The 21771-nt window shown below is 40.0% G+C and overlaps 1 protein-coding gene across 1 annotated transcript in view; it reads left to right on the top strand.

Moving 5' to 3' along the window:
* The window catches only part of ACTN3 (actinin alpha 3), a 209158-nt gene that overhangs the window by 131957 nt on the left and 55430 nt on the right, over positions 1-21771 (top strand). Inside the window, exons 6-8 of the mRNA XM_086938553.1 lie at positions 11746-11824; positions 13778-13859; positions 20121-20206. Coding sequence (XP_086794679.1) covers positions 11746-11824; positions 13778-13859; positions 20121-20206 — 247 coding nt within the window. The remainder of the gene's footprint in view (positions 1-11745; positions 11825-13777; positions 13860-20120; positions 20207-21771) is intronic.

The following is a 21771-nucleotide window of genomic DNA, read 5'->3' as shown; positions in this document are numbered from 1 at the left end:
CTCCTTTTCCCAGACTGCAGGTTACTCACTTATCCAGTGGTGGAACCCACAACTGCTTAGGAAACTGTTTAAATCTGAGTTTTGCATGGCTGGCACTTTTGACGAGCCATGCGAGGCACTGTCCCTTCCTCAATGTAGGTGGATGCCATCACCAGTTACCTTTCCTCCTCCACTCAGTGTGGCCTAGAGCCTGCTACTCTTGGACTCATTCATTTCCCACTGTGTTTCTCTTTATCCCTAATTTTTCTTGGTCGGTTTTCTTCTTCTCGTCTTCATTTTAGCCAGCTTGCGCCTCAACCTTTTAGTTTTTAAGCCATATGCAAAGTGTCCTAACCAGTTTGCAGCGCATGTCAGGGATTTATGTTCCATTTTCTATCTGAAGGACACCCATTGTGTGAACAAACAAAAAGCCTAGGAAAAAGAGTGGGTTACTGAAAAAACAAAAAGATTCTTCAGACACCATTCCCTAAGAGACTACACATATACATGTTAAAAAACAATAAGCGTTTGTTTGACTCTTCAATGTGACCAACTGTTTTTGCTTGTGGACCTATTCAAGTGCCATTATGACAATATTTGGATTTTGTTTCTGCAACCCATTGTTCAAACGATGAATTCCTACACAGAAGATACTACAGCATTTCTTTTTAACAAAAAGTGTAACAATGGACCTTCCACGGGATTTACAGTGGCACCAAGCTACGCAAGCATATTTGTTGAGTAATTTGAGACAGAATTTGTGTTTTATAATGTCCAATGGAAACAAGGCTTGACTCTTTCCACTAAATACATAGACAACATTTTCATCATGTGGAATGGGGCACGGGAATCTCTAGAAGAAAAAAAATGGATTTAAATTGAATCAACCCTAATATCCAGTCCACACATTCTAATAAAAACACACATACTATTCCTAGATGTCATGGTTTGTGTCACAGAATTGAGTATTCAGACAAATGTATATAAAAGGCTAATGGATAGGAATTGTGGACTATATTACCACAGCTTCCATCCTACATTATTGAAAAACCACTTGCCGTATTCACAGTTCATAAGCCTAAAGAGAATAGCATCTGAAGAACAAGTTTTTGTCGGTTTGCAGGATGAGTATAAAAAAAGATTTAACAGTCGTGAGTACCCAGAGAAAATATTTCTACAGAACGTTTAAAACTGAGAAGTCGAGACTCTTTGCTTATGACATCAAACAAAAAAGAACAAATCAGGTTCACCTTTTTGTCTAGATTCTCCGCTAAGATTAAACAAGTAATTAAAATCATAGTGAAATTTTGCAATCTGAAAAAGATGTTGGTAATTTATATAAAAGACCAAAAGACCAACCATTATTTGCATATCAACGATCATGGAATTTAATGGAACGAAATGATTTACACCCTAACAATATTTTCTAGGCAACAGTGTGGTACATCCATATAATGATCAAAAGGTCTTTTTGAAGCATTCAGCAACATGTGACACGAAAACTGTATTTACACAATTAAATGCCCTTGTGGTTTATTGTACATTGGTGAAACGGAACGAAAGTTAAAATAAGAATTACAGTACACAAAAGTTATACCTATAAATATATAAAAACGAATGTGTGTCTGTCTGTTTGTCCTTTATGCATTACTACACCATTCATCCGATCAGCATCAAACTTTGGGAAGTTGTTGAGTACACTCCCATGAGGGTTTCTGGCAAAAAAAACAAAAAAAAATTGTTAAAAGTTGTTGAGTACACTCCGCGAAGGTTTCTGGCAAAAAAAAAATACGAAAATGTTAAATATCGGCCCCCGGCCCCCCAGGGCCCTCATAATCTTTCCAAAACTGAATGTTTACAGTTTCCGGTGCGACTCGCTTTTGCAATGACCATCAACAAATCACAAGGACAATCGCTGCAAGTGTGTGGAATAGATTTGGAGAATCCGTGCTTCCCACATGGACAACTGTATGTGGCCAGCTCACGCGTCAGAAAACCTTCTGATTTATTCGTGTACGCACCAGACGGAAAAACAAAAAGTACTGTGTATCCACAAGCACTCGAATAAATAAAAAGAATTAAAACAACACTTTAACATGTTTTCCATATTAAAATGAATACGTTTCAATAAAAATGACACAATGCAAATTGAATGTTATCATAACAAGTTTCCTTTCTTCTGAGATCGCAGCCTAATTAGGATTCCAAATTCTGGAAGTGGTAACAATAAAACCAGTAAGAGATATTTGTAAGAAATTGTTGCAAAGGGAAATGCATTAAGTGAAATTCCTAGACATTACACCCTTTTGGAATGAATGACAGATTACATTTTGCATGTTAATTATTATTTTGTATGCATTAATCATCCTGTCTCATATTATCAGATGTTTAAATTTCAAGATAATATATGTACGCTTTTGAATATCTCTATTTTGTGAATTAACACTTTTTGACTGTGAGTACACTGACTGTTTTTGGTACATTTGGATAACTTTCCAGAATCACTGGTGGATAGGGATATTGGTTCCAGCAAACAAATGATGAACGGAATGCTGACAATGCAAACATTCTCCCCCAATCAAAAGATCTGGGTTAAATCCATCGTTCTTTTGACCACTATGCCACCCCAGTTTGGACCCAGCCATATGCAAATCAGTCTTGACCCTGTGCCCCATGGGAACAATCCAGACCGAAGTGCCATGCCAGGTCCTCCCTGGACCCGAAACAAGCATCCTGGGACTGGTTTCAGAGTATGCCACCCTTTTTCATCCAGGCTAGCTTGAATCCAGTGGCACAGTGAGCAAAGCACCCACACCTGGGCATACCCATCCCACTTAGGGCGAAAAGTGTTACAGCAAACAAATGATGGACGGAATGCTGACAATGCAAACAGTTTCCCCCCAGTCAAAAGATCTGGGTTAACACTGAGGTGGGTCTGAGTGTAGGTTTGCCATCCATCACACACAGTACCATAACTCTAGGGTGTAGTCATGGTGCACGCATGACGATTAGCACAATATAGAATGTTGTTTGAACCAAGAGTTTACGTTGAGTTTTGGTCATAAGTACAGTTTTATACAATTTTGCTAGTGTTATGTCCCACTTGGTTGTTGGGTATTGAATTGTATAATTGTTTTGCATTTTTGTTGTATTGAACATGCAGGAGCATGACGTTCTGGTAGTGTTATGGTGTTATGGTGCATTGATGGTGATTAGCCCAACATAAAGCAATTATAGTAAGTTGGTAGTGTTGTTTAAGCAGCGCAGAATATGCTGGCCAGGTCGTGTTATTGTATATTGATTTGTTTTGTACAGTGGGGCTTGGGATTAGATGGTTTTTGTTTCGGTTAATTTTGGACCACTTGAAAGTGTCTTGTATATTCGATGCACATAATGAGCTATGGCACTGGCCATTATCAAAGGGCTGGTTTCACAGATGTCTCATACATTTGGATGCAGACAGATTTTTATTCCGTTTTTGTTTTTGGCTTCACAGCGAATCTCCCTGATGAAGTGCTGAGGCACCCGAAATGAATTGGGAGAAATGTGCATTTCATAGAAAAGTGAAAGAAGAATTCCTTTCATATTGTTTAGAAGGTTAAGAGAAAAATCATTAGTATAGGTTTTGGAATAAACTCTATCAAAGTGGATTTACTATGTGGTGAAACACCACAAATAAACAAAAAACAAAAAAAAGTAGTTGAGTAAATATTGGAAGCGTTTTTTTGGTTCATTATTTTGAACTATATGATTTTGAACTATATTTATAAAGGATTGGAATAGCCACAGAGGAGTACATAGTGGAACTTCCCTCATCTAAAGGTGAAGCTAACCAGTTGGACGACCATTTTGTGCATATGCTTTCTCTCTATGGGCCATATGGTATTGCACCGTTAAAACGCAACTTTTACAACGCACTACCATTACATCGCAACTTTTACAACGCAAATACCATTACAATGCATGCCATTACAACGCATGTCATTACATAGCAGATACTATTACAACGCATGCCATTACATCGTAAGTATAGGTAAGTATATTATTTTTATTTAATTTTATTTTACATTATTTTATTATTTTAATTAATATTAAAAATTAAATAAAATATTAATATATATGAATTTAAGTAATTTTGGGGTATTTTTAGGTTTTAGGGCTGGGTTTGGTTTTTGGGGTAAAGGGCTATTTTTAGGTTTTAGGGCTGGGTTTGGTTTTTGGGGTATAGGGGTATTTTTAGGTTTTAGGGCTGGGTTTGGTTTTTGGGGTATAGGGGTATTTTTAGGTTTTAGGGCTGGGTTTGGGTTTTGGGGTACAGGGGTATTTTTAGGTTTTAGGGCTGGGTTTGGTTTTTGGGGTACAGGGGTATTTTTAGGTTTTAGGGCTAGGTTTGGTTTTTGGGGTACAGGGGCATTTTTAGGTTTTAGGGCTGGGTTTGGTTTTTGGGGTACAGGGGTATTTTTAGGTTTTAGGGCTAGGTTTAGTTTTTGGGGTACAGGGGTATTTTTAGGTTTTAGGGCTAGGTTTGGTTTTTGGGGTACAGGGGTATTTTTAGGTTTTAGGGCTGGGTTTGGTTTTTGGGGTACAGGGGTATTTTTAGGTTTTAGGGCTAGGTTTAGTTTTTGGGGTACAGGGGTATTTTTAGGTTTTAGGGCTAGGTTTTGTGTTTTTGGGTACAGGGGTATTACGACTTTAAATACATTTAATTAATTTAATTAATTTAATAAAATTTAATTAAATTAATTAACATTTTTACAAAAAAAAAATAATTGAATTACATTACTTAAATTAAATTAATGTATTTTTAAATGTATTTAATTTATTACATTTAATTATTATTATTTACAATTTTTAAATTAATTAAATTTCTTTAATTATATTAAATTAAATTATTTTAAGTATTATTTTAATTTTATTTAAATTAAATTTATTGTAATCAATTACATTATATTATTTACTATTTTTTATTTTATTATATTTCATTAATTATATTATATTAAATATTTTAAATTAATTACAATTTTAATATTAATTAAATTACTATAATTAAAATAAATTAATTACAGTTTTAACAATTTTTAAATTATATTTATTAAATTAAATTAAATACATTAACTTTATTACATTTTTTTTAAAAAGATATACTTACCAATACTTACGATGTAATGGCATGCGTTGTAATAGTATCTGCTATGTAATGACATGCGTTGTAATGGCATGCATTGTAATGGTACCTGCGTTGTAAAAACTGCGTTGTAACGGTCTGCGTTGTAAAATAACGCGTTGTAACGACATAGATCCGGGCCATATGTATGAAGGTAGCAATTAGCGATTCTGTAATAGCGATTTTTAAGAAATCGCTATTTCAGAATCGCTAATTGCTATGTATCAAGAAAATCGCAATTTTATAGCGATTTCTTGATATTCCTTAATTGCAAATTCGCAAATTGCGAATTCGCAATTAAGGAATACTTTCCCATTCATTTCTATGGGCCAGGAGGCCCGTAAGAATGAATGGGAAATTTGCGATTCGCAATTTGCTAATCGCAAATTGAGAATATTTTCAAGGGTACAGGGTGTCCAAAGGACACCCTGTTGCACCCCTTGAAATATGCATGGGTGCACATGTGGCGCACATACATGCCCTAAGGGCATGTATGTGCGTCACATGGCACTTTGAAAAATGCTAAAATATGCATTTTTCAAGGAATTCGCAACTTACCACTAACTAGAAGTTGGTGGTAATTTGCGATTCCTTAAGGCCAATTTGAGAATTTTTTTTGCTTCTTACATTGCATTTAAGGAATTGCAAAATGTGCAATTCCTTAAATGCAATAGCAAAATAAGGTATCGCAAATTTTGAGATTCCTAATTTTACACGCAGATTTCCTTGATATATACCATTAGGCCAAATTGCATTCGCAAACGCCAAAATTCTGCGAATTTCGGCGTTTGCGAAGTCAATTTGGCTTGATACATATGGCCCTATATCACTAGTGATCAACTTGTCTTAAAAACCATCTGACGTGTATGCAGACATAAGAGGACCCTGTCCACAAGGAAAGGTTGGATTTAATTTTTGCAACAGGAGTTGTGAGTAAAATTTCGAAATTCTTACCCTGAGCACCTCTTCTGCCATAGCCACAGTGAGGCACCTCACCCTTAGGCCTTTTTCCTTATACGGTGACAGTATACCCCAAAGTTCATATACAAGGGATGATAATCTCTGGGAAAATGAATAAATCCAGTCATACCTTTTCCTCAGCCCTGGTGTGTCACAACATTTTCCATTTGGATCCATTTGTCAAGGTTCAGGTGATAGGCACATTTCTTCAGGGAGTTTAATGCCCTCCTTTTACCATCATTGACCCCGATCTTTTCGTGCTTTTTAGTGCAGCCCTGAACCCAAATAATTGCTTCTTAAAGTAAGGAGCATGTGTCCATCGCCCTTAGCCATTCCTGTACTGTCAGGAGCATGGACGAGCACCAATATTTAGCAATGTCACGCTTAGCGAGAAGGAATCCCAACCCTACCACGCACTCAGAACTTGCCTCTTCCATAACGCCAAGAAAAATGTATGCGTTGGGGAGATCGGTGCCACCTATCACTCCAATACTGTTGACGGTTTACTTCCTACCAGTCCCTCTGTATGGACTGACACCGCAACACTACATGGAAGTAATCCAGATTTTGTTTCAAGCACCTGAGATATTGTGCAATAAGGACATCCTCCACAGGTGCAGTGGGTAATGTAAATCCTGTGGAGGTATTTAAAGTGGATCAAGCATAATCTGCCAGCTGTAGCCAATTCCCGGGGGCCATCTGTCTGGGACATTTATGAGTAGCATACAGCAAACCTGGGAGGTTCCTTATCCTGAGGCAGGTCAATTACCAGCTTAGCTTCAAGGGAGGTGAATTGAGGAAGGTGCATCACCTCCAATTTGTGGACCTTTGATGAAAATTGCACCTGGTGATATTAATAAAATTGTGTTACGTGCAGCAGAAATTCTTGCCTAAAGGCATTAAATGATTTGATTCGGTCATGGGACTAAATATCCCCCTCTATGGAGGTAGCAATTAGATTCTATCGACCAGGGCTTCCTAGGTTCACCATTTGCTTGAGCCATGTGCCCTCCTAAAGTAGAGGTTCCTGAATTCAATTGTGATCTCAACCCCGCCATTTCAACCCCACCTGCCGGCATTGAAATGCAACTACAGTGATGAGGCCGAAGGAGATGGCAACTGGTCCCCATAAAGCCTTGGTCACTATCCTGCTTCCATGAAGTGTTGGATTTCAAATCTAAGGGAAAATCAGGCAAGTATCCAAAGATCCAGTCATTAATTTGAGTGAGCAGGGAAACCCATTAATACAGCTGATGTCAGCCATGGAGAGGCTACCATCATACATTTCTCAAAGAAAAGTCTCTGCACCATATTTGGCCGTAGGAATAAAAGTGTATATTCTTGAACCTTCACGATAAACTGCACAGAGAAGCCAAATGGGTAATTTTGGAGGACATATAACTACCAGCATAATGACATCAACTCGTAAATGGACACTTTTCCAAGTACATTGACTGGAAGACAGTTCCAGGCGTTCATGTCTCCTTGCAGTCTATCAAACAAGGGCATTAGGTTGTCATCCCTGCAATTCTGGGGGTCCTTTTCAATATGGAGACCCAAGTAGTTAAAACTGTTAGAGGACTCTAGTAGACATGATTGCAATTTGATGGTCCATGCTCCTCCCTGGTTTTGGGTACATTACACATTTTTCCCAATTAAAAAGTATTAAATTACCTGTTACCCTGTATATTGTCTCTATAAGACACTGTCACAATGATTTGATACATCTGACAGAGCAGCATGTCATCCACATAGTGGAAGACATGGTCATCAACAATACCTCCCACTCAAACCCATTGCTATTCAATCACACCTAATCTGTGCCTTGAGAGTTGCCATGTCCAGGGCAAATAGGAGTTGGGATGGGGCAGCCCTGGCTGGCACCCTGTGCAATGCACGAGGAGACAGACAGCGCATCATTTACTCTCACCCTCGCAACAGTGTTCATATAAAAGAGCCTGACAGGCAATAAATCAGGGCCCAAAGTATATTTTTAAGATGTTTGAATAGATAATCTGAATCCAAAGAGTCCAACACCTTCTAAAAGTCGATCAAGATGATGGCGAAGGTCCGGGAATCTCAATTGCAAGATGGAGTCTGCACATGTGTGTGTTGTTCATGGCGTCAGAAAGCCATTTTGATCAGAATGGATTAGTCTGGGCACCGCCCCAGCTAGGTTATTCACCAGTACTTTTGCATGAAGCTTCACCTGAATGCTAAAGAGGAAAATCATGCGGATTGACATGCTCTGCCTTGTTTAGGAATTACTGCAATTGCTGCCATTTTGAGGTCTTCGAGGCGATCTCCCACCGCAGACCCTTTTTGACATTGGCAAATTACTTGGCCGGAGCAGCAGGCCATATTCTTGAACAGTCAAGAGAGAGGCCAATCGGCCTGAGAGTCTCGCCGAATTACATGGATGTGAGAGCTTCTATCAGTTCCTCTGCCACCAACAGGCAATTGGAGTCAGCGCTTTCTGTCACCTCCCAGGCACTGCACAAGGAGCTCATCTATGAATTAGGTAGGGCCCCTGCATCTATTGGTGGCATATAGGTTTTGCTAGTAGGCTGTAAATGCACTGACAATGTTATCTTGGCTCTTGTTGCATATCAGGGACAAACTATATTCCCTGCACATGCAATGCTAACCAGTAAAACATTTTGCTAGATTTGTTCTTGAATTCATTCACTCAGTTAAAGCTGGGTTGAGACTTACACCCATTTTAGCTTCAGAGGTTTAGAGTCCAAGCACACAGTGGCCTTATCTTTACTTTTCACGTAAGGTAGGTATGCCATCGCCCTGCCTACGGTAACTGACTTAAAAGTTTTCCAAAGCATGTCAGCGGAAGAGAACGATATTGAAATGGAAGTACCGTTCTTTTTTAATGTATGCGGAAAAGGTACCATCCATCAACCACCATACTTTCAGATGGCACGTTCCTCTCCGTGTTGCTCTGTCATGCACAGCTCAGTTGGGGCATGGCCAAACAGGCACCTGGGCAGGATCTTAGCACTTGATATTGAGGGACAGAAATTAATGTATGCAAGAAAAAGTTTAGCAGGGAGGTGAGAAATCAGTGCGGGGCTCAGCCCTGAAGTTAAAGCACTGCCATGCGTCAGAGAGCCCCATCAATATCAGCCATTTATGGAAGAAAGGTATCATGCTGGGTTGTGTTGCCCAGCCTTGGGAAACGTCCAGAGCCTGATACACCTCTGAATTTTAATCACCTCTTGTTATGACCACTTGAAGTATTTCCTGATTCTCCAGATAAGCCTAAAGTTCCGGATAGGGAATATAAACACTAATAAAAGTCCATGGTTTCCCTCTCAGCATCTCAGTCATCACAAGAAAACGAATAGGCCACGTTATAACATTTGCGTTTAGAACACATGCCATTACAACGGCTGCGTTGTTACAGCACATGTACAACAGAAGTCATTACACTGACTTGCTGTAGGGGATGCCCTGGATGTTGGAATAGTATAATGTACTATTCTAACTCCAGTATGTGCAACAGTAGGGAAGGTGTTGGATTTAAAATCCAACACCTTATACCCCGTACAGCAAGCCATTGTAACAGCTTGAGTTGTAATGGCATGCGATGTAACAACGCGGTCGTTGTAATGACTGCATTGTAATGTCATACGTTGTTTCTCATGCGGAGTAAATGATGTTTAACCAAGCAAATCACCACGAGTAACAGCACAGCACACACACAAACGGGAACCCCCTTTATGCTAGTTCCTTCTGTAAAAAAAAAAAAAAAGAGATCATTTATGTTTCAGTTTCAAAAGCTTTATTCGGAAGAGATTTTCATTCATAAAAGTAACATAAATATGACAAAACAATTCATACAGGTAAAATCATATTTATGGAGAAAAGGTATGACAGGAATATTAGATAGCAGGACATTTTGAAAATAGTAAAGTGCCACATGCCCATACAGCATGAATTAAAAATGAACATACATGCAAACAGATTTCCACATCAGACAATTGCAAAACCAATGAGAACACGGCTCTACACTGCCTGATATTGTGATACTTCTTTTTAAAACAAGGAAATAAAAACAGGGTAGTATAAAATTCATAGAATTTACAAAACAATAAAAAATGTATCATTCTTTGGCCAGTTTTGCCATCACACGGGCACGGAACAGCAGCAAGATTTGACTGATACCCAAGCGGGAAGCATAATAGATATTTAACAGTATCAGCTCGAAACCTAAATAATCAAGAGCGCTCCCATCTCCCACACGGCTGCTGCAAATAAACTGGGGGGTATTCTAGGACTCTCAAAGATAGATATGCAATAATCTGGGGTTTTCCTTCTCTAATGATTTACATATTGCTGAACCACAACCCCTTGTCTGACGGCTGGTAAAAATATTCTCATGTGAGCTAGTTACCTGGGACTTAAAATACCAGTTGTGTTGAACGTGACTGGAAAACTGGGAAAGCCTTCATTTCTTTATGACCTTAACTGTAACATAATTACGCGACTTGAGGTATTTTCACTGATACAAACCTAAACTTTAATCGATAACAAGGGTTACGCATCTACTGGCAGGATTCTAAACCATAGAACTAAACTTTCAGCATAATTTGTCCTAAGGTACTCTTTTCTCCCAAAGGAATGAAATTTAAAGGACAACAGAAAGTGCTTTGCAGATTCCCCACTCACGTTCACTATCACTTCCTGTCCTTTGCTTACTTTCAGCTGACAGTTTATGGTGTCATCTGTTCTGATTAGCTTCAAAGATGATTCTTTTTGACACAGACCTGGGTTTATTTAGAATGCATCCTTCAGATAGCTTTTTCTACTATTATATATTTTGAGAGAAAGAGTCATCTGAGAGGATCCTCTAGGACGCAACTGTTAAGATCATTGCTTGATATACTTGGGGAACCACTGCAGTACTAGTAGCAGTGTGCTTTTCTTTGATGGTGTTTGGTAATGATCTTCTTGTCTTAGTAGCTCCATATTGGTAAAGGTACCTTTTTTTATTTTTTAAATGCAGATTTATATAGTGCAAACTAGACCCGAAGGTATTGGAGCACTTTACATGAGCACCGGTTACGTTACACAACGACACATTCAGGCACAGGGAGATTAAGTGATTTGCCCAGAATAACAGGATGTAGACGTGACCCCGAGTCTAGAACCTTGGTTTCCAGCACCAAAGTCAGCCGCCTAGCCGACGGACAACCTCCTCTCCCCAATATGCCTAGTTTCTGATTCAGCTGTAAAAGCACCAAACATGCTTAAGGGGGCTGTACTCATGAAAATACATACTGGAGGGAAGGAGGATTGGCGTGTACAGAAATTCTGAAAAGACAGCAGATTGGGGACAGGGCCACTCACACTAAGCTAATAATTGGCTGATATTGCCCCGTCAGTAAAAGACTTTGAAAAACGCCTGCCTGTCTAATTTCCCCATCACCATGAAGCAATCTTACCTCCTTTCCTAAAAGTTTGTCTTGGCCGCAGAATGAGTCAACACGATATTGCTTAGATAAAGTGTGAGTAGGAGACGGGTATGCTAGGTGTGGCCTGGAAATAACTTGCTGACGATCTATGAGGCTCATCTCTGCTTTCTCTATCTCTGTTTCTTTTTCCTCTCTTTTCTTGTCGCTCTGAAGCTGGAAGGATGGCCTGGCACTGTGTGCCCTCATCCACAGACACAGACCCGACCTGATCGACTATGCCAAGCTCAGAAAGGTTCCTTTGCCTTCCTTCTTTCTTTCCCTTTAGTGCCTGCCTGCTTAGCCATTGGTGTGCTGTCTCTGCATGATGGCGAGGAGAATGTGTATATTGACATCCCTGATCCTTAATCCTTGTTCTCCTGTGTTGAGCTGTGTGTTTGCATTTGCTTTCTCACACCTTTTCTCTTTTACAGCCAATCGAAATGCTTTCTTATTCTATCCTCTGACATTCACTTCAAGTCTGTCAGCTTTCTTGTAATATGTCTGCCTTTGCTCCTACGTCTATGCTTTCTTGAGCATACCCTGTTTTGCTGCCAGTGCCTGTGTTTTCTTTCACCTGCTTCTAATGTTCTGCTTTTTTTCTGCCTCCTTGACACACTATCTCCCATTGACCGTTCTATGGTCTATGTATTTTTCATCCGGATATGGATGTCTTCTGCTCTGGCCTTCCTTTTACTGCTGGTCTAAATAATTGTTTTTGTGTTGCTTCTTGTCTCTCTTCGCTTTTCTATTGCTTCCTGCCCCATTGTTCATCCTTCTACATCTAACTGTGTTTCTTTTCTATTGCGTTCGGCCTCCCTGTTTTTTTTTATTCTGCTGCTCCAGTTCTTAGTATGTGCATTTGTATGCCTTCTAACTATTGCTGACTCTTTTCTCTCAGCATGCCTGTGTGTTTGCTCTCTTATTTCTTCTAATCTTTGTTTAGCTCTGTTTTATGGCTGCTTCTCTTTGTGCTTAAGTTCTCTATTGCTCTCGGTCCTTGTGTTTTCTGTTCTGTTGCTTTCTTTGTTTTCTGATGGGCTTTGTGTTGTCCTTCTAGTGCTGCTGATCTCGAGTTCCATTTTCCTTTCCCTGCAGATTTTCATGATTGCACTTCTCTAGCTACTTCTATGCTGGTCTGTTTATTTGCCTCTCTGTTGGCGATGACTTGCTTGCTTTCCTTATCGATGTTTTCCTTCTGTCTCCATGCATTGTGCTATTACTAATGTTCTCTGTGTATGTCCTTCTATTTTTGCTGATCTGTGTCCTAGCTGTTCTACTCCTGCTCTTGGCATGCACCCTTATTCCGGTCAACATTAGTGCATTATATCATTACTTACGCTAATCTCTGTTCTTTCCTCTCTGTGTGGTGCTGCTCTCTTTCTCTGTACTTTTGCGGGTGTTTCGTTTTTGTGTGTGATTGTGCCCCCTAAATAACCGGTACACATTTCACCTATGACTGACCTCACAAACACTCCTTGAAGCTACTCTGACACTCCTAGGTAACAATGTCGGCTTTTTGTAAATTCACATTTGAGTGCAGCTCCTCTGTCCTTGCTTGCAAATAGTTGCCGTAACTGTCTTGCACTGTGCGTGTTGTACTAATAGAGTGTATCAGCACGCACAAGGAAAGAATGGATTTAGTGTGCAGAGGCAGCTACTGCTGAACATCGACATCTTTATCTCAGTTTGACCTTGGCTGCCACCCAGGACTGTGTGAATCATTGTTCTCCGCGCTCCATTCACATTCTGGCTTTTCCTGCATTAGTACTGCCTTAAAAGTTCTGTCTTTTCTCTCTTCCTTCATTCATTTCATTATTTGGCTCTTCTCTTTTACTTTCTTTCTCCAATGTTCCTTTGCTTTTAATTTCCTGTAATGTATTTGTTTTTGCTCACTAGTTCTATCTCTCATTCGCTTTTCTTCTGTTATTTAATAATTATTTCTCCTTTCATAAAATTTATTTTTCATTTAATTATGCTTCTTTACAGTATTGTCGCATGTGCTTTTTCTCTCGTGTTTTTTTCTCTTTCTCTTCCCTGATTTCAGCATTGTTTCTATCTCTAATTTGTTTTTTGCTGTTTTCCCTATTGTGTTCATTTATTCTCCTTTGTTCTTTTCTATTTCGTCCTCCGTTTTCTCTTCCCTCTATTTTTCCCCCTTTATCTTCACTGTCGATCCCTCATTTAATGGTAGTCTATCTCTTCTTAGGATGACCCCATTGGTAACTTGAACACTGCATTTGAAGTGGCTGAAAAATTCCTGGATATACCTAAGATGTTGGATGCAGAAGGTGAGTAATGCTATGCCTGGTCGAAATTTTGAGATATTTTTTAAAGAAGCCTTTTCCGTTCCATTCATGTGTTTTTGTTCCCTTTTTGTTGCATGTGTTTTGCTCTTATGAAGGTTGTCTCGATCGTGATATGCACGTTGTATGATCCTCAGAAGTGTACCCTTACCATCTCGGTTATATAGGGATGTTCATGATAATCACTGTATTGCTTCAGCTTATGTATCCCAAAAGGGATTTGTAAGAAAAATAATAAATTGATATCACTGTATGGCATAACTGCTGACTGTGTGTTCTTCCAGCTATCCCCAGGGCTACACACTTTGACTGTTGTCATGAGCAAGTACACGAGTACCACAGTGTCATCATTGAATGTCATATTGTCTTTTAAAGCTACACTAACTCACACTTGTATGTCCCACAACCCCTCACAAGGATGTTTCCCTTTTTCTTGATCCCCCATGCTGGTGTCCATGGAAAATTGTCGTCTGATGGCCCTTCTATTATATGTTTATCCCTGTAGTCTGGTTCCATAATACTTACCAACGAGATTTCAGTATGCATGTTTATTTTGTACTACATTCACATGGACCCCATCATGCCATATTGCTGTTCCAGGAAGGAAAGGCTTTCTGCACACCAGTTTTTTTTTTTAAACAAACAATGTTTTGCAGGTTTACTTCTGAATATAAAAAGAATGCTGACAGGGCCACCCTGTCATGTCGGCTTGTCAATCGTTACATTTTGCCAAACGTGCTCTCACAACATTAATGTGAGAACGTTTGCGGCACAGTGGGGCCAACTCTCAACTCCCAATTCACAAACATATTTTGTTGTATGTTTAATTGTACTACTCTGGTACCAAATCTACTGCAGAGAACTGCGCCTCCACCATTCATGTCTTTTCTATACACACATCTCTGCATTTGTGCATATGTTTGATATAAAATGTTGGGAGGGACCATGGAGAGTGGCTTGAAAATGGGGAGTACTATCTTCCAAATGGGAAGGAGTTAAGGAGTGGTAAGGAGGGGGTCTAGGGAGGTGTACGGAGGGGTTTAGGGCATGACAGAGTACTAAAAGACTCGTCCACAACAGAGTAACACCATTGCTATTCACAAACTGCACTTCTACTGTTTTGGGACCAAAAAGGTCCCAAAACAGTTCTAAGTGTACTGCATCCAAGCTGTGGAGTACGTTCGGCACCACACAGGGCCACTCACAGTTACTGCAGCACAATCTCATATAAAATAATAGAGGCAAGGACTTTACATAACATCCCATAGGAAATATTAAAAATACACATCATTTTGACTTTTAATTTAAATATAAATGTGTGTGTGTGTGATATAACTTTGGCGCAGTTTGCCAAATCTTTACCAGACTTTCCTAAAAAATGTTCTTCCACCCTTGCTTCTCTCAGGAAAGTTTCAGGGTGTTCCTCAATTGGGGGCAGAGATAAAGGGGGGGGGGGGGGCGAAAACAAATGTTTCTATTTATTTTTTAGTAGGACAATTAAACACAGCTAAACGGAATTACACCAAATTTGGAAGAAAGAAAGATCTTGCCCCAGAAAGTGTGCTTTTGTGATTTTGTGTAAAACCATTCAGTAGTTTTTGAGCAATTAAGGCACAGACATCATATATTTCATGCTGCTGTGGAACTGTGGCGCAGATAAATCTTCAGAGGCAATCTGATGGGCTGCCATGACATCACCACAATGTGGTGGCAGCCTTCATAGGACTCAGAACTAAGTCCTGAGTCATAGAAACAAGTATAAAAAAAAGATATAATTGGGCAGGGTAGTAATAGCCACCCCCCCAGGCCTGGTTAGCGTGTACCAGAGGGACCCCCCGACCAAAAGCATATACATGTTTATAATGTTTCTGAAATTGTGCGGTGGATCGGTGCATTTAAGGAACTAACCATCCCGCAGTGGGCCAGGGTCACAGGTACAGCACTAGTCAGTTTGAAGGAGAGGGGGTGGCATGTTGCCCCCTTCCCCTAGCCTATTCAGGCCCCAGGGACCCCATCCACTGGCGTTATCATTTTAAGAGGAGTGAGGGGGGCACCACATCTCAAGCTTTTAGAGGGCCTGAGAACCATATCCCTGTATTTTATTTAAAGGAACGGGAACACAGGGCCACCCTTCCTGAGACTGTTTAGATCCCAGGGAGCCCATCTCAAGGACGTAATTTCTTTTGAAAGTGGATGGGAGGGCATGTGCCCTCCCAGAGCTGATAACTGCCCATGGGACCCTATCCCCCAAGGTCTGAAACTTAACAGTGTCCTGGGGACTGTACCCCCCAGAACACTGGTTCTCGGTCTGGGAAAGTGCGGGCATACCCCGCCTGCACTCGCTTGGATATTGAACAGAATGTTTCTTCTGCCGTAGGGGAGCTGTAAAAAAGGCTGCTACTATCTGGGCGGGAGCAAAGGAAAGATGCTGGTTCCCATCAGCCCCCAGTATGGTGCTGGCTAGGGACCTGGCTCGGGCCTCGGGGCCTTGGGACTCGCCTTGCATCCCCTAAAGTTGGAAGTAGTGTGGGTTCCCCAGGTGGGCCTCGGGGGATACACCACAAATTAAAGAAAAAGGGACAGCTCTTGCATAGGGAGCTGGCTGTGGTAGCGCAGGGCCCAGGGGCTCCCCTCACTGCCCTCAACGGTCCCAGCACTATGGGTGCCCCAGGTGGGTATTGGGGCACCCACAAATGTTTTTTTAAAAAGGGGTGGCTCCTGCTAGAGGAGCTATCTGGGGATGTGGGAGCCCTGGGGCTCTCCACCCAGGTCACCTCCTCAAAGTTGAGTTGTGGGTACCCTGGGTGGGCACAGTACCCGCTTAACCTTATCCGTGCGTTGCAGATTTACCCCAGGTGCTGGGCCCTAATGTAAATGGGTGTGGTCATGACGGAACGGTTCCGTCATGAGCACAGCTCGACCGATGCTCATGACGGAACCGTTCCGTCATGAGCATCGAAAGGGTTAAGAAAGAAAAGCAGACTTGTGACGGTACCCACTATGGGTGCTGGATGGTGCCACTGGGGCCCTGGGGCTCCCCTGCTGTCCCCAAATGAATTCTAAAATGTGGGTGCCCTGGGTGGGCCCCGGGACACCCACAAAAATGTTTCAAAAATATTATTCACTGCTCGTTGAAGGAGCACCCCAAATGCCCATCAAGGGCTCTTTACACTTTGACTTTCAGCATGGTGATGTCCCTAGAAGGGGCAGGGTCACCAACAAGGTTAACACAGCAGCCCCCCAGTATTATTAAATCAAACAGTAATTCTCCCAAGTCATTAAATCCATGACCCCAGGGGAACTTACCATATTTTTCAAACACTCATAGAGGGATCTCTATGCTCTTCTGCTGGAATGCAAGTGTCTCTTCTTGTTGTTTTGCATGGTTGTGTCTTGTGAGCTGAAAAACTATGAAAGAATGACTCGGAGACATGTTGATCTTATTAAAAAAAGTAGCACAAAAATACTTGTTTCTGAGTCTTTCTTTTAACATTTTTCATCCAACAAAATGCTGTCAGAAAAACTATGTTAAAAGACTCAGAGACATGTTTATTTGTTATTTTTTAATTAAAACCTTATTAAACATTGTTAATAATCACGATTATTAAACATCGCAATGTGCGAATTACTAAGATACACTTTGAAAATATTGGTAATTTCTGAACAAAGATTATAGATCTGCTTTATTTATAGCGATATGCTCACTCCTTCATAAAGCCGTTAGGGCCAGTTTTTATATTTTGATGTTGTGACTCTTTCCAGATGGCCATGTGAGGTAGTGAGCTTGTAGGGAGTTGTAAGGCTGCCTAGTGTGGCCAGGCCCTGCACTATACCCCACACTGATCACAGCCAAAGGCCACATGCAGTGGGGGTAGGGCCCTTGCTGAGGTTGGGTGCAGGGCCTGGCCTTTTTTTAAATTAATTTTTTTACAAAGTTTTATATAGCGCAAACTTGACCCGAATCAGGTATCAGAGTGCTTTACATAGCACCAGTTGCGTTACATGAGGACACATTCATTTTTGTTAGGCACGGGGAGATTAAGTGATTTGCCCAGAATCACAGGATGTTCAGCGGTCATTGCAGAGACTCAAATCCAGCTCCCCAGATTCAAGATCGAATGCCCTAGCCGTTAGGCCAACTCCTCTCCCTCCTTTGGTAGTGCACGGTGTGGGGTTGGCGTTACGTATGGTAATTAGATATTTCTGTACATTAAAAATAACCCTCGATATTTACTGAAGACAAACAAAAGTTAAATTGATGTTATTGTTAGGTACGGTAATAATATCTTACTTTCCATTTTAAAAAAACCTTAGAAATTCAGTGAAAAAAACAAAGGTTAAAGGGATGTTATAGTTAGGGGAAAATGTCAATTGAAACATACAGTTTTAAACTAACAAAATCACAACAATTCACCAATTATAGTTATCGCAAGTCTAAAATAACTATAACTCACACCGTCACATGCACTGCTAATTACCCCATATATTACATCACTAAAGACATGCTCTATGATATCATTGATAACATCACTGCAACATTTGAAATGACATGCATGGCAGAGGCGTGAGATTTAGTTATTTTGGGGCACGAGTTATGTTTTAACTGACATTTTCACCTACCTATAACATCGCTTTATTCTTTGCGCCGTACTCTCTCTCTCTCTCTCTCTCTCTCTCTCTCTCTCTCTCTATATATATATATATATATATATATATATATATATATATATATATATATATATATATATATATTGAGAGAGAGAGCGACAGATAGCTAGACAGAGATAGAGAGAGAGACAGATAGATAAATAGATAGATTGATAGTTAGATAAATAATTGTTTTGAATGTTGAAATAGATTAAATCACATTTTCAATATGTTTAAAAGTGAATAATGATTTTTTTTAAATTAAATGGATACACTTAAAAAAGAGCTTATAATAATACGAAAAGAATAATTCTGAATTAGATTTTCTACATATTAATTACATATTGAAATGCTAGTGAGGGTGTTATAATTTTGATAACAAGGAATATTTATTAACTAAGTTACAATATTTCAAATAGTTAACTCTTTAAAAAAATATTTTCAGTTCATTTGCTACAACATTTTATTGTATTAGTTCCAGATAAATAATATATATATTTTAATTAATTTACATTTTACTTTTAATTAAAACATATATTTTTAAAAATTCATAAGCTTTATTATGTTTCCTTGTACTTTACCCTAGAAAGATCTCTGTCTACTGTAGCTAACATTTCTCCCTATGTGGGAAATGTTACTCCTAGTAACTTTACCACTGGTAAGCTCTGCCTTAGTTGTCTCCACACCTTGAATTGAGTTGATGGAGACTTGAAAGTCTAAAATTAGATATTGGAAATGGTGAACAGCACAAAAGTGTGAATTTACACCTAAGTGTAGTAGTAAATCATTACATCATTACATCTAATCATGCATATATACCTTGGTGAATTGATCCCAAAATTTGTTTGGCAGGCTACTCCTTGGCTAGCATAGATCTGGCCTCTGCCAAACAACCAGGTTGGTGGAACATCTATCACTATAAATAGCCTACTTTGTCTGTGTATGTTCTTTATGAGGTGGGATGAAGTGTGGATTATTTAGTTCATTGTCTAAATCTCTTGTGGAATCAATATGTGCATTGTAGATGTTAGGGAATGTTGCACTTTGAACATCCACACCCACACCTCAGACTTAGTAAAAGTATTCCTGTTTATTATCACAGGTTGGCAGCCCAAGGGGATACGGACATGCACCAAAAAGACAAACCACTGGATAATAATAATAATAATAATAATAATAATAATAATAATAACATCAAATACAACAAGTATAATTATAATAATACTAATACTACTACTAGTACTTCTAATAATAATATGAATAATAATAATATAAAAACAACACACCGTCCTGCAGAACAAGCCTTTCTTGTTACATTTGCTACCTAACAGTGGACTAGAAAATAAAGTAATTCGTGTTTTTCCTTATCCTGACAGTGATTCATGTGTTTTCATTGTTTGTGGTGCACTGTACTCAAGTGCATATTGTTAGTATGGCTCTGCATTATTTCTATCTGGTGCCCTTGTGGTTAGATTGGCTTTTTAAGCTGAATTCATGATACTTGGTCCTGGGTCTTGAAGAGATGTTAATGTGCTAGAGTCATGAGTAGCAGGATTCTCACTGTCAAACTTTTATGTTGTCTTGTTTCTATTTCCCCAGATATTGTGAACACTCCAAAGCCGGATGAGAAAGCCATTATGACATACGTTTCTTGTTTCTACCATGCCTTCGCTGGAGCTGAGCAGGTACAAGCTTCTCACCAAGAAGGGGATTTTACGTTTTTTTCTGCCTTCCTGGGCCCTTATTTATGAGGCCTTGTCAGTTTTGCGCCGCCGGTGCGTCACTTTTTGTGACGCACCAGCGGTGTAAAAAATGTGCCTTGTTGCGCCATATTTAAAAAGTGACGCATCTAGGTAGATGCGTCACTTTTTAAACCCCTGCGCCACATTATACCTGCGTCAGGTATAATGTATGCAGAGGGGGCGTTCCCCCGCAAAAAGCCTCGTAATAGTGACGTAGTGAAATCTATGAGATTTCACTGCGTCACTTTTAGGATGCTGTTGCGTCAAAATCTTGCGCCTTCCTCACAGCAGGCGTAAGACTGACGCAAACCCTTTCACATGGGGCTTTCCCCATGTGAAAGGACGCATTGCTGGAGTTGCGTCACTTTTGTGACACACTCCAGCAATGCGTCACTTTTGCGCTTACAGATACGTCAGAAATACTGACGCATCTGTAAGTCCTTGCGACATGATGCGTCATACATTAAATATGACGCATCATTGGTGTCGCAAGGAGTGCGCAGTGAAAAGTGACGCATCGCTGTTTTCACGCAGCGATGCGTCACTTTTCATAAATGAGGCCCTTGGAACTTTGCATATTGTTGGCATGTTGGGCTGCTCATTTATTAGGTGTGCTCATGATATCCATACCTTGATACTAATAGGAAGCATTTGGGGGCCAACAGCAAGGCCCAAAACTCGACTTCAGGTCTAAGCCACAAGAGCTTGATTTGAGGTTTGCTGAGAAGACCACTGAAGAGCCTGTCCAAGGGTGAGATACGCCTTGCAAATTATTTTAGTCCTGCCAAATATCTTGGCTGGCCCTTTACTCATGGAAGGATGGATGGAAAACAAACCTACACTATTTAAAGAATTTTAAGTATTTTAAGAACGAATGAGATTATCATCATGTTCTCCATCATACAGAGGATCTGCAGGCAAGAGAATTCCAAAGGTTAAAATATGAAAAAGAGAGCCACGTTGTAGAACTAGTGTTATAAGTAACTCTCTCCTTTTATACATGGCATTTCTAGTTGTCACTGTAGTCACTTCTCTGACTGCACCATCTCCTGCACTGACAGTAATAAAGAAGTCTAAGAAAATCATCTTATCTGCTGGTTAACTTCATTTATATAGTTAGCTATGTTTATGCCTTTTTATACAGTGCTACAACATTAGGACCCGTTGACGTCAGTCGGGGTTTACCTGGGATGCATCAGCAGGCTGCCTGACAGGCAGATGGAGAGGGAAAACAAAGAGCTTCTGAAATTAAGATTCCATATTAATGAATCGATCGGCCATGAGAATTTAGGGAAGTTAAGAAGGTTGTGCTCATGTGCTCAATCTGAAGGGAAGCAGGCAAAGAACCAAGATTTGTCCATCTTTTCTTCACAGTCATAATCCTGGGACTAGTGTTGTTTGAAGACCAGAGTTGACTCCCTGTGTGAGCTTTGTGATCCTCGACTTGAGGATATGCGTCATATAGGTTATAACAGGAATTCAGGGTCATTACGTGCCGTAAAGACACC

This window comes from Lissotriton vulgaris, chromosome 9, assembly GCF_964263255.1.
Source record: "Lissotriton vulgaris chromosome 9, aLisVul1.2, whole genome shotgun sequence".
Lineage (NCBI taxonomy): Eukaryota > Metazoa > Chordata > Amphibia > Caudata > Salamandridae > Lissotriton > Lissotriton vulgaris.
The sequence above is the reverse complement of the archived record's forward strand: the minus strand, read 5'-3'. Positions and strand labels throughout refer to the sequence as shown.